The sequence below is a fragment of the Hypomesus nipponensis genome, chromosome 11 (assembly GCF_054491055.1).
Source record: "Hypomesus nipponensis isolate SF chromosome 11, ASM5449105v1, whole genome shotgun sequence".
Classification (NCBI taxonomy): Eukaryota; Metazoa; Chordata; class Actinopteri; order Osmeriformes; family Osmeridae; genus Hypomesus; species Hypomesus nipponensis.
This window is the reverse complement of record NC_140371.1, coordinates 9961564-9979489: the sequence shown is the minus strand read 5'-3', so window position 1 is coordinate 9979489 and position 17926 is coordinate 9961564. Positions and strand designations below refer to the sequence as shown.

Sequence of the window (17926 nt, the reverse complement as noted above, 5' to 3'; positions counted from 1 at the left end):
ACAAACTCATGATACATTATTTTAATGCAGGAATTTATTTTAAAATAGTATCTGCTGGTGGTGCACATGTCATGCACTAATCTACATGAGAATATGATACGTGTTTGCAGTGGACGTATACCATGAACGAATGACTCGAAAAAAGATTCGTTCATTTTACTGAACGAGATTCAAAGAACCGAATCCGTAAAATGAACCGAACTTCCCATCACTACGAGCTTGGGAAGTTAAGTGTGTATTTGTTTGGGGGGGGGGGCACCATCGTAACTTTTTTTTAGCAATTAAACCCTATCTCTTGTTCTGCCTGTTTTGTGATATACATGCCTTAAAGGTGCCTACAATTTCTATACAGACACAATATCGGCATTATAATTATTATAAATATGATGGTTTTTCAGTTGGCAATTTTTTGGTGTCCCCTCAGGACTTGCGCACAGCGATCAGCGACAGCAATCAGCGCAAAGAGGTCCTCTTTGGAGGACAAAGAGGTCCCTGTATTTACCATATGGTCACGCGATTATAAGAACCTCAACACCTGAGTGTTTCCTAGTTGGGAATCAGCTGTGTCAGTATTTGCATTACTTCAGCTGTTTCTCAGTAGCGATGGAATAAAATACAGGGGATATATTTGTGTTTCAATTCACAATATGACTTCATCCAATTATTATCCATGTTAGACATTCTCTGGATGGGGTTTTGATGATGATGCGCACGCAGCTTCAAGGCAGAAAGACGTGTTCCCAGGGGCGTTGTTAGACGCTTTTTACTGGGGCACGTGCCCCAGTATAAATCTGCTGTGCTCCAATAAAATCGAAAGTTTGAGTTTTAACAATTTACTTTATTAGTCAGTGCATTCATTTAGATTGATAATCCTGAAAAAAGACATATCCCAATCATTGCTTGTAAAATCAAAGCAGTTTAACCGAAAACACAAACAGATGCCCGCAGTAGCCAAATGCTAGTGCAGGACCAGCATGCACACAAAAGTCTGGCACACAAGTCAGAATTGAGGTGGGCTACGAAAACATTAAAAAACTAAAGAAAGTTTTTAAATGATAGGCCTACTGACCATCTTATTTTCACTAAAACATAAAAACAACATGACATGAAGCTCAAAAAACAGTATTGCGCTCAAATTAATGCAAAAAAATGTGCGTGCTGGCATTAATTGATGTCCCTGCCAAAGTTGACATCAAACTTGAGTCCCTGAACTGTTAAGCAAAGGGAGTTTCTATAGCCGAGTAGTGGATTGTGCGCAGCAAGCTTGGAAGAAAAAAAGGGATATAAATAGGGCCCTGTGCCCCAGTAGAGCTTTATGTCTAACAATGCCCCTGCATGTTCTATTTCACTTTTACTGTACCTACACTATTAATGTTCCCGCCATCCCCCCCTTTCTGAATAAAGTTCGACTGATCTGACTTGTTGATTTCTGTTGCTATGAAAACCAGTTTAGCCGAGCTAACTAACATTGTTTTTAGCTAGCTTGCATTACCATTCAATCGCTAACAAAATAATATAGCTGCAAGCAGCAATGCGGGTTCCTCCGCAAAATGGCAAAATATTATAAAAATGTACAATGTAGAAGGTCAGGAGTTGGACAACAAGAGAGCAAAACAACTTCAAATTTGGCCAACAACAATAGGCTGAATGGGGATTTGAACTCATGAGCACAAGGTTACAAGCCAGTCTCTCTATCCTCTCTGCTACACACCCAACTGTTGTGATGTTATGAATAGAAATGCTACATTATTAGCTTTTTTATAATCTTGCATATCTAGCATATATAAGCATAACATTTCTCAAAACTTGACTCAATCAAAACTGGAAGTGATAAATCATGGAAGATCGATGCCCGGAGATTAGTTCAAACAACGGGAAAGAAGATTCAAAAACAAAATTATATAAAACCAGATAAGAAAATTTTTAGTTATTTTCAAGAATAAAACAACATTTGTCTTTTTGTTACGGACTGTTTATACTTTCATTTCTATTGAATGAGTATGAATTGTGGAATTGTGATGGCAAATTAAGGACACAGAGGATGTGGAGCAAATGCGCTCTCTCTGAGCCTCTATAAATTTAACGCTTTTCCTTGGCCAAATATGTGTGTGTAAAGAATGCTGATATGGTAGATATGAAACAACCATTAGTCAATGTGCAAGCAGCCAGTTGAATGGTGAATTGATGCTGCTCTGTTGAAATCATATATTTGTAAATCTGACTTTGAGAGAGTCAGTGCCTCCCCAGCCACGAACCTCACCGCACGTCACTGTTTTGGACAAATCTTTACTGTACAGAAAAATCCAATATGGCGGCCATTATAGGTTCTTGAGTATTTTCTGTTCTTAATGAAGAGTAAAACCTATCTACTAAGTTTCAGAATTTTGGGACGTATGGCCTGCAAACTGCATCACTTTGAAAATTGACCTATTGGGCCGTAGCCTGTAGCGCCACCTATTGTCTCAGGTGGGCCATGTTTGGTATGGTAGTTACTAATGCTCTGCAGTTTCAATGTGCCAAATTTCAGATATTTTTACATTAACGGTATTGGGGCTGCCATTGACTCCCATGGAACCAGCATTAGAATAATAATGCCACCAATAATATTAGGTTTTCTCCTACTGGAGAAACCCTAAATATAGCTTCAGGCAGCAATGGCAGGTTCCTCCTCAACATTGCAAACCTTTGCAACATTAACATGATACAGACATGTATTTCATACATGTACACTTTTTTTTCTTGACTATTGGAGCATTGACTGATTTTAAGTCATTTTTTGAAGTTCTTCACAAATTGTCACTGTAGAGAAAAATCCATGCTGCCGACATTATTGGTTCTTGAGACTTTTTTGTTCCCCATGAGCAATAAGGCATGCATTAAGACATCTTGGCCTGATGGAGTCAAAATGCCACCCCTTTGAAAGTGACAACGAAGCGTGTTTTGTATGATGATTACTGTATGAGTCTGTGTGTGTGCGTGTGTAGAAGTGTACGCGCAAACAGAGCACACTGTATTCAATAGTGAGAGATCTGTCAAAGGCTATAGGCACTTGTAAAATGGCAGCGAGTAAACAAGAGGACTTTTTGTGGACAACGTGAGACTGCAGGAATGTAATTAGGAAACGCTGTTCCGCCTCTCAATTCACAGCTCCTTTCACAACATGGAAATATGCCACGTAAATAACGACCTAAAACGTGTCTGTCTCCGACTGCACGCCAACTCTATTTACCATTTCCTTGTTTGATCCTGTGTTTGGTTGCGTGTGAACTGTGTCGTGTGAGACCTGTTGGTGTACTCAACACCATGTTGACACAATGATTGAACAGAACAGGTCTGCGGTTGTGGATCTGTGTGTGCCACACTGTGCACACACACTGTGTCCACATGCTGTTCAAAGAAGACATGCTATATCAACTTACAAGTGAGAAGTTACATCTGAGGTGTAAGTAGTAATTCTGGGTGGTTTAAGCAGGGAAATAAAGAGTAAATGTTGCCAAATCATCATAAATAACTAAAAAATCAACAACACATAAATACTATGAATAAAAACTTACAATAATATAATATTAATTACGAATAATACATTTTATTGGACCCCCTGCAGTTTGCCTACAGAGCCAACAGGTCTGTGGACGATGCAGTTAACATGGCCCTCCACTTCACGCTACAGCACCTGGACTCCCTGGCATCCTACGCCAGGATCCTGTTTGTGGACTTCAGCTCTGCCTTCAACACCATCATCCCTGCCCTGCTTCAGGACAAGCTGTCCCAGCTGAACGTGCCCGACTCCACCTGTAGGTGGATCACAGACTTCCTGTCTGACAGGAAGCAGTGCGTTAAGCTGGGAACACAAGTCTCCGACTCCTGGTCCATCAGCACCGGATCTCCACAGGGCTGTCCTTTCCCCTTTGCTCTTCTCCCTGTACACCAACAGCTGCACCTCCAGTCATCCGTCCATCAAACTCTGGAAGTTTGCGGATGACACTGCCCTCATTAAGATCATCTCTGGTGGGGATGAGTCTGACTATAGGTGGGAAGTCGACAAACTGGTGGCCTGGTGCAGCCAGAACAACTTACAGTTCAATGCTCTTAAGACAGTGGAGATGGTTGTGGACTTTAGAAAGAACACAGCCCCACTCACCCCATCACCCTGTTTGACTCCCCAGTCAACACCACGTCTGTTACACTCGCACTGACTTAACCTCTTAGATGCATGAGTTCTAAATATTTCCGACGGTCCCCACAGTGTGAGTTATTTTTCCGAAATGGAAGCTAGCTAGCTTTAGTTAGCTTCTGTTACCTAGTTACCTAGCATAATACTTGTAGCAATGCTACTAACTGCTAGTGTTACTTGTTAGCCTCCTCATTGTACATTTTGAAGCCATACTATAGCGTTTTTCATATAGTTTTTGTCTATTAAGAGATATTGGAATGTTCAAAATCACACGTGTGAAGTTACGCTGTGAGACCCGCATCCGAACGATCACATGTGCGACGCTACGTGTTCTCGTGTAAATTACAATGTTATAGACCAATTTTCACCCTTCGTCAGAACGACGTCACACAGGTTCAACTGCACAAGTCGGTTGCAAAAGGGTATAATACACTTGCAGTGTCGATCAGGTCATCATATATCTCTGGCAACTGGATTTCAGTGCTTGACAATAAGTTGGGGGGACAGGCCAAGCGGTTAGGGAGTCGGGCTATTAATCAGAAGGTTGTTGGTTCAATTCCCGGCCATGCAAAATGACATTGTGTCCTTGGGCAAGGGACTTCACCCTACTTGCCTCGGGGAGAATGTCCCTGTACTTCCTGTAAGTTCCTCTGGATAAGAGCTTCTGCTAAATGACTAAATGCAAATGTAATGTAAATGTACGTTTTTGAGGCACTTGTCCTTTGGATGAGTACATTTACGTTTCATTTGTCCATGCACAAAAGTCACTTGACCCCAATACCTAAATAGCCTGACCAAGTGATCGAGCAAAACTAGCCTGGCTAACGGTGGTCACTTTCTCAGGCAAATGACGATGAAACAGGGTCTGTTAAAGAAATCTGAAATGCTGGCTATCAGGCTTGTATCTACAAAAGGCAGTCCTCCCTGACGTTTATAAAGTACAACATTGTGCACACTGCCATTGAGCGACCCAAGTCAGACAGAGGATGACTGATGCAGTCTCACTCAGATTGCAAGTTTTACACAAATCACAAAAATAATCGGACCAGCTGGCTAAAAGCAGAATTCCCATATCTCTTGAAAGCTGCCCTGCTCAACTTTTTAGGGTGTAGAATTGACTGTAAAACTGTAAAATTATGAACTTTGTGACATGACGTGATGGCTGCTGCCTAAGACTATGCGATCTACTGGGCGACATTCTCACTCAAATTTCATGATTTTCGTGACCCAAATCAAAATTCTCATGTGACAGATCAATGGTCAATCGCTTTCTCTCTTAAAGGCTGTCCACCTCAACCTTTTTGGTCTTTTTAAATTGAACTATTTGTATAATTTGTGTACTTCTCTAGCCATAATAAAGGCTATCCTTTCCCGGTTTTCTGCAACCACATTGCGCGCACACCCCGCAATGTTTACAAAAACAAATAATTGGTCTATTGCAGTCAGAAAGAGGGAGAGAGACAGGGCAGGTGTGTGAGAGCGAGGGCATTTGTGTGCAACGATTTTGTAAAGCTGGTTACAGAAGGGCAAGCAACTGTAGATTATCAAGCCTTTTCTCCTTGTGCTCATTAGCTCAGGTTAATCAGCGATTGGCTAACGTTCCCTTTTGTGCTTGTGCCCTTGTCGTACCCGCCAACATAGTTCCAGGCAACTTTTCTTGACGTAAGCAATGGGGTGCTAGTTTACCCATTTCGGATTGGTTTCAAATTTAGCAAAAATTACCTATCTGAGGGCAGTGCTGAACCAGACACCAACCAAACTGAAGTTCACAGATGAAGTGCAGTTCATCCTTGGTGTTCTATTTCCAGAGGTAGACCTAGCCATGTTAAGTATACATGTTCCTGCTCCGGCACTTTCAAAGCCTATATAAACAAACTGCCTATCATGTTGCTACCTATGTACGGACCTATGTATAATGGTTTGAGGTTCTGTATTGGCATAACGGTGTATATTAATTGTTTAAAAATTAACCATATAATTTCTGTAGGCCATCATAAACAGCCTGAGTATTCAGAAGAATCTGTCGCTGCAGGATGCAGAAAGGGTATTCATATCTGGACCAGTTTATCATCAGAGGTAAGTAGAGAATGTACATTTTCTGCACAATGCCATACAACTATCATCTACTATTAATACCTATATTATCAACCACTTAACTAATGCTGATTAATGTACACTACTTTGTTAGTTTAACTGATATTTATTCTTACCTAGAAGTAATTGGGGTGTGCTTGCCTTCGGCGAGCACAAACCATTGTTATCTCACATATATATTATTGTGAGAATGCTGTTAAGCATTCTCACTATTGCTTTTCAACTTCTCAGTTCTTCCGCCGTTTTTTGGCCTTTAACTAGTCCTGCATACTTTCACCGATTCCTACAATTTTTGTATCAAAACGTTCAGCTCATTCAGGAGATGATGGCTATGACTTCTGGCATTTCTCACTTTTATACTTTTTAAAGAATTAAGGTTTTTGTGCAAATTAAACATTTAGCTCCTTCTTGATTTTTATGATTGAGCAGCCAGCAGAGTGGCACACTGCTGGCTGCTCTTTTTCTGGTATTCAACTAAATTGTCAAACAAATTCCTCTGAAGTTCATATAGTTTAACTTACAGAAACAAGTTATACCTTAAAATGTAGGAAAACTTGTCCTCTTTCAGCCAATGTAACTACTAAAGAGCTCATTTACAGATTTTCAGCTTTGAGCCTTTAAGCGAGAGCAGCCTTTCAAATTCTCTCACTAACGTCAATGGAGAGGTGGGTAAAATTCGTCAGATAATTTCGAAAGTAGACGTATTTTTAAACTGCCGGTAGAGTCGTATTTCTGACCGCACAGACATATAAAGGACATGTCTGGTTTCGGGAGAGTCTTGGGTCTCGGAAAATATCCTCATTTTTTGGATTGGACGTACAGTTTTGCGTCTAGGTTAACTTGTTTGAGGTGTGGAATCCAGCTAAATTCGTGTTTCTCTGCCCAGCTCGTTAGCGAGCACAGCTGCTCCATTGCCGTGGCAACCAAACAGACACACACCAGGAAACCAAAAGGAACACGTTTTCAAGACTGCAGGTAGAGTCTATTTCTGACTGTACAGACATATAAAGAATATCTCTGGTTTCGGCAGAGTCTTGGGTCTCGGAAAATATCCTAATTTTTTGGGATTGGACGTACAGTTTTGCGTCTAGGTTAACTTGTTTGAGGTGTGGATTCTAGCTAAATGTGTCGTTCTCTCTGCTCAGCTCGTTAGCGAGTACAGCTGCTCCATTGCAGTGGCAACCAAACAGACACGCACCATGAAAGCAGAATTGGGTAACGTTTTGGAAACTGCAAAAAGAGTTGTATTTCTTACCGCACAGACACATAAAGGATATCAATGGTTTCGGCAGAGTCTTGGGTCTCGGAAAATATTCGTTTTTTAGGGGATTGGACGTGTAGTTTTGCGTCTAGTTTAACTTGTTTGAGGTATGGATGCTAGGCAAATTTCTGTTATTCTCGACGAACCAATAAAGTTCATCATTCATCAAACCCGATTATTAGCAATTGTCGGTTCATGCCAATAATACAATTACTCCGTTTACATGTGTAATTAGTTATGCGATTACTCAATAAACACGTCTACATGATTCTTTTTTATTAATCGTTGTATGCTTCACGGACGAAACTTGCACCATCATCCTTCTGCAACAAAGTGTCGCCATGTCTTCTTGTATCGGCCCTACTGCTGTATGTTTGAATCCTACTAAGAAAGCCGAGTAAATGCACTCAATGTTAGGCTATCTGCTACTGCTATTACTATCTCAACTATATTTTCAGCTGTTAAAACGATAATATTCTTGTTACGACTAGCTATCCTACTTCTTCTCTGTTTAACAGTTGAGCTTCCAGCTTCTCCCTCATTGTAGGCTATTTTAGCTCTTAGCTTTGTTAGATCATGCAGTTCAGCTTCCACACTGCCTCTTTTGTATGACTCACACATTTTTGAAATTCATTTCAGCTTTCAGCTTGCTGGTATTTTCTCATTTCTGTATTTTCAGCAATAAAAAAAAAAAATTATATAATAAAACAAACGTTCAGCTCCTTCAGGAGATGTGTGCTGTGTTTTGGTATTTCTCCATTTTATACTTAAAAAAATGTTAAGGTTATTGTGCAAATTATTTTCCCTTTAAAAGTAATGGTAAATCCTTTCAAATCATTAAAAAAGCTTCCTCTTTCAAACTTAACTTCTTTAGCATACTTTCAGTCCTCCTCTTTCAAACTTAACTACTTCAGCATACTTTGAGATAGAGACACCATTCAACCTTTAAAATGTTCACGAGACATTCAGCTTATAACTTTCTACTAAATGTTCACTATTTTCAGCTTTTTTAGCATGGTCAGCTATCCCCATTCAGGTTTTCAGCATTCTCACTGCTGTTTCGCAGGAACAGCCTTTTCTAGTTTATTATTTATTGTTTCTTTTCGCCCCCCTAAGGATGCCTCAATATTTGGACTACATAGACAACGGCGATGTCAAAAGGTTCGTCTCGGTAGCGATTGCGTTGGTTGTATTGGGATTTATGTTCCATTGCACGGTTAACGTTTTTGTGGCAAAAAGTGAAGCTAACGGTGGCTAACTTGCTAGCCACAGTCACTGACGCCACTAACGTCACCAACGTCACGAAAACTCGCGTGACTATCTCTAGCAGAACATTAGTTTCCCATCTGTTAACTTGGGGGATACTAATCTGCAAGGCAGCTGCAGAAACGCCACAAGCAAAGAGGCCAGGGTGATATTTAATCATTTTACTTTGTGGTGTGAAACATAATTGTGAAATGTAATGTACAATATTAGCTGATATTATTAAGTAAGTAGGCCCACATCTACTTTCGGAAACGGTAGTCTACTATTTCACTGAAGCATTAGCATCATGACATTAGCCTCTGTTGCTTGGGCAACACATACTACAGTGGTCATGATGCATCTGTTTTCAATCGTTAAAATAAACATTCCTCACAAATACGTTTTTGTTGTAGGATTTATTTTGACATTAATAAACGATTTGTTGGTGAAATGACCATTACCTGTGGTTTCAAATCAGTGTGGCGGCTCACTGCAACGCTGTAGCCTACCCGAGACACTAATGAGTAGCTAACAAAAACATCTCTTTAGAGATGTTTAGAAAGTCAAACGGCGACGGAACATGTTTGGCTTTCCCCTTATTCAAAAGTTTTTCAATAGGTGAAAGTATCTGACTACTAACCTGAACTTCATTGCCACAGCCTAAACTTTGTCAATGTCAAAACTTTGTCTGTTCATGAAAATAATTAATGTCAGCCTGCTTCAGCCTTGCTTAGCTGTAGGATATACATTTTACTGGGTCTTGCTGCGCTGCTTGATTTATTGAAATTATTATGAAATGTTATGTTTTACTAGCCATTTGCCTTCTTAAGCAAATCACAGTATTTCCCACCCCTCATGGTGTAACTGAGACGACCGTAAATAGCCTAATTCATCTTTCAAGTAATAAGCCCCCGTTGAAGTGTTGAGCAGGAAATTAGCTGGTCTGGAGAGATCTTGGGTTGGTGGTTTTACTGATGCAGAATTCGCTCAAATAAAATCGATAGACGTAACAAGTGGCACATAACGTGAAGTAGGCCTAACATTGCATTTTATTTTGTTTGAGTTTTAATAACTTGTCCAGTGCATCGGGGCAAGTAGCACTAGCCTAAATTGATCTTCCAGACTTGCCGTAAAAAAAAATGTACTCTTCCCGGACAAGCCTTAGCTACATGGCTAGACTGTTGATCCAGATCAGAATCCATCATATCTTGGACACTCAAAATCAGCGAATCTTGCAGCCAAATCAAGTAGCCTATATTTATAGGCCTTTATATGGCTACAAACTTCTGCTCGGTTTCTAGCTGGCTACTTGTTACCAAGTTACAACTTTGTTGCAGGGGCATTCTTTGTCTACATTGCGAGCTAACAGTGTCCGGTAATTATGTCGCTATAAATAATGATGTTAAACCGAGACCACTAAGCCCTCAAAGAAAATGTAAGGTCAAAGAAACAAAAGAAAGGTTTGAGGTTACTCTGAAAATTATTAATAAAATAGGCTTCTAATATTAAACTGCTAAATCCTTCTCTAACTAGGCTCCTCTATGATGCATAATGAAACTTAACGTTTTTTAAGTAATCAATAAGCCTACGCTTGCCCTCATTACTCAAATGATGCCGTTCAGGGCGTTCAAATTACATAATAGGGCGATGATAGGAGGATAATAGGACATAATAGGGCAACCAACAAGTTGTTTATATCTGATTACAATTTAATAAGTTATCTAGCGCTGCATCTTCATGAGCTACATTTGGCCTCCTTCTCTTCCAACCAACCAGTATCACCTCTCCTCCATCTGAGTGATGCATGTCATTTTTACAAACTTATTATCAAGGGAACACAATGGTCAGAACTGTAGTCATACACTTAAATGCTTTTTGAAATATGTAAACACCAGGAGTGTATGGAAAGCTGGGGCAGCCACAAGCACACCCTCACAATTTCCCCAGAAAGTGTATGCTCTCTAGTATTGTCTGTACTATTTCAGTGAAGTGGAAGAGTTTGATAGGGGGATATCAAAACAATTGCGCACAGAAGGGAGACCATTCAACTAGTAAGTAGTGCTGTTACCGACTTCACAATCTGGGGTTTGAATATTGAAGGGTCAGGAAAAGTTAAATATCCATAATGTTTTTTTTTTATATTTGTTTTTCTTGCTTCTGTCTCTCATTGAAGAATGAAGTTGTATGGAGGTCGATGTGGAGGGGTGATGGAGGTCGATGGGTGGTTGTAAAATAAAATAAATGTATAAATGTTTATCTTGAATGTGCTCTGAGAGCCGTCCTTGTGTCTTGCTTCTCTAACATTACACATTTGTGGTTGAGATTGAGTGACTGCAAAAGCCGTAGCAAATAGAATAGAATATAACTTCAATTTTCCAGAACTCACAGGCATGTGTAGTATTTACAGGTATGAGAAAGATGATCTGATCCACTGACGTGGTCAATGTTTTGAGTCATGTTCAATACAAAACAGTTCATCCTAGCATGCCCATCCACACCAAAGGAAGCATCCTCATGCAGTCCATTCACCATAGAGGTTCACCACCAGCAGCAGAAGAGAAGGAAGCGGTGGATCCTCCGCAGCCCCATCCATCCCACATCACACAAAGAAAACGCGATGATGACATGAAAAAAAAATACTTTTGTCATTATTTCGTCAGATAACTTTTGATATTCATGTATAATAGAGCATAGTATAAAATAATGAAATGAATTAGAGAATATGTACATTGAATAAGTATTTTGACCGGGGAGAAGACAGAAGCCTGTGTGTGTGTTAGGAATTTAATTATCTGCAGTATGAATCAAGGATCAACTCATGTTGAGGAAGTTGTATACCCAGCAGATGTGGTTATATTCAGTTAAAGGCACTAGAGATATTCCACAAACACAAGCCTGGCATGTGCTTTTAGTTTTTCCAAATGGGAGTGCACGATGCAGCAATGTAAGGGCAGCATCATCCAGACTTCTACTCTTCATGTAGGAAAACTGGAGTTGATCTGCCAGGTTCTGGACTGTCTCTTAAAAGTATGAGACATTCAAAACTCTTCATTACCACTGATGTAAGAGCTACAGGTCGTAAGTCTGGGAAGTTTGGGTCTGCCCTTCTTTGTAATAAGGCAGATGGCAGAGGTCTTCCACAGAGCTAGAACTGGGTGTTCCTTCAAGGACCAGTAGAACAGTTCACAGAAGACAGGGCCAGTTGTTTGTATTAGGTATCCAGGAGCTTGTTATTTCTGATGTTCTCAGGACACATTTCTGATGTTCTCAGGACATAATGCTTTGTTGACTTTGGAACTTTAGTTAAGTTAAGCCCATCAAAGCAAAGAGTATCTTCAAATGAGCCCCAAACCTTAAGGCTCATGATGCAGGGTGTACATTGGTTTTGTGAGTGACAGTCCTTGGCCTTGTTAAAGTGGCCAACAGCAGATGGGAAGAAACTGTTCTTGTGGCGTGAGGTTTTGATCTTGATTGACCACAGCCTTCTGCCGGAGGGGAGTAGCTGAAACAGGGAGTGTCCAGGGTGGGAGGGGTCGCCCACAATCTTCCTCGCTCGCCTCAGGGACCTCGAGGTGTGCAGATCCTCGAGGGAAGGCAGATTGCAGCCGATCACCTTCTCAGCAGTGCGGATGATACGCTGCAGTCTGCTCTTGTCCTTGGCAGTGGCAATATGTTATGGTTAGGGTTTGCCTAGATGTAGGCTACATATATTTTAATTATTTCGAGAATTGTTAATAAAGACTCATTTAAGATTTTAACATTGTGTTATGACTGTATGAAATACATTGCCCTTTAGGTCTTTTAAGCCGTCAGTTTAAAGTGTTTTATGGGTGGATTTTGGAGCCACCAGTCAGTAGCTCCAATGTTGCGTACAACCCAGTCTGAGCGGAGACAAATGCAAAACGTAATAGGCCTACAAAATATATGTAGTAATATGTATAATGATATAATAATATTAATAATATTAGTAATATATCTAGGCAAACCCAAACCATTACATATTGTTTTTCAAGTCTATATTGTCATAAGATTATACTGTTGATTATGTGAAAATAAAGGCGTAAATATATGGCCTACACTTACATGCAATTCATACAAATTTAAATTGACAAAAGTTATTGAGTCATCCAAAGTTAATGTAGCTAGCTACATGCTATGGTAGCCTTCGGCAGTTCTGGTTTAGCTCAACAGCCTGCTAAACATGGCCGTCGTTCTCAACCATAGAGTTCTCAACCATTCAAGTGCTAGCGCCGTCCATGCTAATCAGGGACGGCACTCTTTTCACACTTTTTTGGAACTACAGCAAGCTACATGAACCACGTGATCACGTGTCGGCGAGATCAAAGCGTGTCGCAACTCTTTTTCTATGGCTCTGGTTTGGCTGCTTAAAATTGTAATGTTTGGCTCGCTCCTTTTCACTCAGTGCTCGAATTACGTGGGAGCCAGAGGGAGCCGAGCTCCCTTAAAGTGAGGACTGGCTCCCATGAAAGCAACAAAGTCAAAAATCTGAAGGGGTCTCCGAAGGGGTCCGAAGGGGTCTGAGCACAGATTCTACATTGATTTAGCCTCTTAATTTTGCACTCAAAGTGCAGTAGATTGACGCGTTTAACTTTAAATTGTAAGAGAGTCCCCGGACTCCCCTACAGGATATATATATATATATATATATATATATATATATATATATATATATATATATATATATATATATATATATATATAGATAGATAGATAGATAGATAGATAGATAGATGTACATATATATATAGATATAGATATACATATATATTGCACAAAACAGCTTGGTCCCCCCCAGTTAAAAAATTCCATCTGGACCCCTGACTGAGCCCCTTCCATAGAAACTAACGGGACATCATTAAGCAGTTTGGATGCTTGGTCTACTTAATAAGGCAATGGTTCGGGAGGGTCGTTCATACCAAGGGTCGTTCATATCTGCATGTGTATATGAGGACCACAGTACTACAGTAGGCTACTTAATGAAACTCAGGTTTCTGAATCGCAAAAGCATTGGACACACTAAGCCCCCAAACAGACCCTTAAAATTATATAGATCTATATTGCAATTATACTTATAACTCTGCAATATTTGAATGTGCCCGATTATAACCAATCCATTCATTTTACCATTCAAAATATATTGGCCACGAATGGGAATCAGTTTTGGGCACGCCACCTAGCTTTATATTTCACGGCAAATCCGTCTGCCGCCACTAGATGTCGTTCGTGCTCAAATAAAGCAATGTATTTGGTTGAATATGGGTAAAAAATGCGTCAAGGAGAATTTATGTCTCTGCCAACAGATGGCGGCAGACCCTTGCTCTGTAACTTGAGCTTGTCTTAAGACCCATGGCCTATTCCGAATAGTATGAACCTCTCAAAACAGTTGAGCCACTTCAATAGCACTATATAACCAGTGAAAGCTAAACAAATGTCGTATAACGCAACTTAATCAAGTTATTCAAAATGTAGTGTCAACAATAAAGAAAATGTAAACACGTCTATATAGAACCACGACGTTTAATGGAATCCCATTCCAAGTTATTATGAATCGTGCAAAATGTTGTCTTAAAAATAGACTATACACGTCCACTGATTTTCAAATCGGTGATGATTCGACTCATATATTTTAGGTTTATTAGATGTAAAGTAACCTAATGTTATAAATTGTCTTAATTTTCAGTCCATGCGCACTTTGCTTCGTTTGCTTTAACCAAAAGTTATCTTGTAGCCTAAGGAAAATAGCTTTAGAAATGGCTCCAAATGGTCATAGGCTACATTCAAATAGTTTCCGTGGGCGATGTAAACCCCCAAATACCTGCCACGCATCTCATTCTGCAGAGACAATAATATTTATTATAATAATTTGGCATGAACCCAAACATGAATAGAATGGCTCGAAGCTTGTCGGACGACAATGTTTAGAATTAACACAAAAGACGCACATAGTGCAGTAGGCTATAAGAAACACTGGGTGGCAAGCAAGAAGTACGTCACAAACCCTTGAAATGAATGGGGGTGACCTCCGAAATCAACACACAGGAGTACATTCCTACCACCGGCAACAAAACCAGTCGCTGATCTGAGATGATGACATATACTTCGCAACGTTACAGGTGGCTGGAGACGTGAATGTGAACGGTGGAGAGCGTTTCACAAAGGGGCCACAATTACATTGAAGGTGCACTGAAAGCAGAGAAAGCTGCGAAATAATTTCAAAATTGAGGGAGCGTGTGTTCAGGACCAGCACGTCACCTGAATGACGGAATACGAGACAATGAGGCGAGAGAGGACGACAGGAATAAAAAGCGTCCAAGTCACGAGAGTGGAAACGCGATTGCAATGACGGACTGCGCAAGGGAGACGTAGAGGTAAAACGGAGAAAGTTGACCAGCTCATTAGAGCTCAAACTACTGCATGAAGAAGCGAGACAAAAAAAACAAACAAATGTACCCAGAGAGCTTTATCTGAGAAGTACAAACTACAGTAAAGAGTGGGTTTTATTTGGAGACAGAATAAGAGAGACGGGAAACATGGAAACGGAAGGAACCACAGAGGGTGCCTCGGGCTTGGCACACACTGCCGCTATGAAATTGTCTGAGATGAGTGAAAGAACTAAACAGTTAGGTACTGCGATTCAAGACCCTGACCGACAGAGACGGATTATTCTAGTAATTGTTTGTATAGCACTATTGTTGGACAACATGCTTTACATGGTTATTGTGCCAATCATACCTGATTACCTTGCAGATTTACAGCACGAGGCTGATTATGCCAGCGAACACCTAAGACATACCAATTCGTCCAACATCACAAAAGTAACCAAAGGCAACTTCGATTTACAGATAGGTGTGCTTTTTGCGTCTAAAGCGATACTACAACTTTTAATTAATCCATTGAGTGGCCCATTCATTGACCGAGTTGGGTATGACATTCCACTTTTCATCGGACTGAATATAATGTTTCTCTCAACCATGATATTTGCCTTTGCCGAAAACTATTGGACTCTGTTCTTGGCGCGCAGCATGCAGGGCCTGGGCTCTGCGTTCGCAGACACTTCGGGCATTGCCATGATCGCGGATAAGTACACAGAAGAGAGGGAAAGGAGCAGAGCCTTAGGCATAGCCTTGGCATTCATCTCTTTTGGGAGCCTTGTGGCGCCTCCCTTCGGTGGTGTCTTATACGAGTTCGCAGGGAAGCGAGTGCCCTTCCTTGTCTTGGCCGCTATCTGCTTAATCGACGGGATCCTGTGCCTGACTGTGTTAAAGCCCTTTTCCAACAGAACTAGGGAGAATATGCCCGTGGGCACCCCAATGTACAAACTCATGATTGACCCCTACATAGCCGTGGTGGCGGGTGCCCTAACCACCTGTAACATCCCTCTGGCCTTCTTGGAACCAACCATCGCCAACTGGATGGAGGACACCATGCACGCTACCCAGTGGGAGATCGGCCTCACCTGGCTGCCCGCCTTCTTTCCGCACGTCTTGGGTGTATATTTAACCGTCAAGCTGGCAGAAAAGTACCCTCACTTGCAGTGGTTCTACGGGGCAATAGGTATGGTATTCATCGGCGCAAGCTCTTGTACAGTGCCAGCGTGTAAGAACTTTGGCCAACTAATGATCCCACTGTGTGGCATTTGCTTCGGCATCGCTCTTGTGGACACTGCGCTGCTGCCCACGCTTGGCTTCTTGGTGGACGTCCGCCATGTGTCAGTGTATGGCAGCGTGTATGCTATAGCAGACATCTCTTATTGCGTGGCATACTCCTTGGGGCCAGTGGTGGCCGGACAGATAGTGCACGACCTAGGCTTTGTTAAGCTCAATTTAGGCATGGGGCTCGCCAACGTACTGTATGCACCGGCACTCCTACTTCTAAAGAACGTGAGCCAGATGAAACCGTCTTATTCAGAGAGAGACAACCTACTGGAAGATGGCCCCACCGGACTCTATGATACTATTAAGATGGAAGACCGCAAGAGAAAAAGGAAGGGTTTAAGTACCGCTGTTGACGAAAACGGCATCGAAACCTTTGCTCACCGGCCATACTCCGAGGAAGAATCCTCAGGAGGAGAATATGCATAAATAGATTAACAAAAACTGGTTGAAACTAAAAACAAAGTGCCCATGCAGCGATGTAACAAATTTCGAACTCCAATGATCTAACCATACATAATCTAATAAAGATTGTGTAACCAGAAAACTCCTGAACAATTCCCTGCATCGAAAGACAAATTCCTTTGGACAATGTCATCTCAAATTGCATTCACAGTGGACTCCGCTAGTCACTGAAATCGTTATTCATATATGCGTAAAAGTGTTGTAAAAGATTTGTAAACGCTATTCTCTGTTCATAATCAATGTATCAAAATGGATTCCATGTCAGAGTTTCTGTGTAAATTATACATATTTTGTCAAGAAAATAACCAATAAATGTATGTCTATCAGTATCATATAATCTATATTTATTTTCCCAGAGTTGTGCTGCTAAAATCAATATGCAATATGTCACAAGACACTTTCATGAGGATGAAAATACATGGAACAACAAATCTGTGTCTAATTGTCTGTATTCTTCTATATATTCTTTTAGATTTTATTTCGGGAATGCATAGCCTAAATGTATCATACAATCTCAAGTGTACATATGTATATTGTTGTACATAATTAAATTGAGAGTATGTGAAACTGTCAGCTGCTGTGTGTGCTTTTCTTGTCACGAATAGCCTAATTTGTTAATCAACTTTAAATGTTCACCATCATTCTTCTCTCTTCCTGTACCAATGTTAATAAAAATGACTCAACAAGTTAAGCCAACAATTATTTTGGACATGAAACGATTATAATCACATGTAGAAGATAAATACACCAACATTTACAGTGAAATGTGAGTATTATGATCTTAATAAATAACAGTACAGTAGAGGAAAACATAGGCTATACAGCTTGTGTGCATTCATTCAACAATATATCACCCAAATAAACTTATGGAAAAGGGTGCACAGAAAGAATTGTTATTTTTTTCTCAAATAATGATGTGGTTATTATTGATCAAAAAACATAGATGTGTTCTGTAATAACAAATATCAGGTTAATTAAAGTAACTCGGTAAATACTATATTTTCTTGTTCGGAA

General features: G+C 40.5%; 1 protein-coding gene across 1 annotated transcript; it reads left to right on the top strand.

Moving 5' to 3' along the window:
* Positions 1–14926: 14926 nt before the first annotated feature.
* On the top strand, positions 14927–17500 carry slc18a3a (solute carrier family 18 member 3a). The gene has a single exon (XM_084709620.1). It carries the CDS (start codon positions 15326–15328, stop codon positions 16874–16876), a length of 1551 nt encoding a protein of 516 aa, XP_084565746.1. The 5' UTR covers positions 14927–15325; the 3' UTR covers positions 16877–17500.
* Positions 17501–17926: the final 426 nt, after the last annotated feature.

What these genes read in the sequence shown, in the direction of transcription:
- slc18a3a (XM_084709620.1), top strand. Translation starts at nt 15,326, where the DNA reads ATGGAAACGGAAGGAACCACAGAGGGTGCCTCGGGCTTGGCACACACT.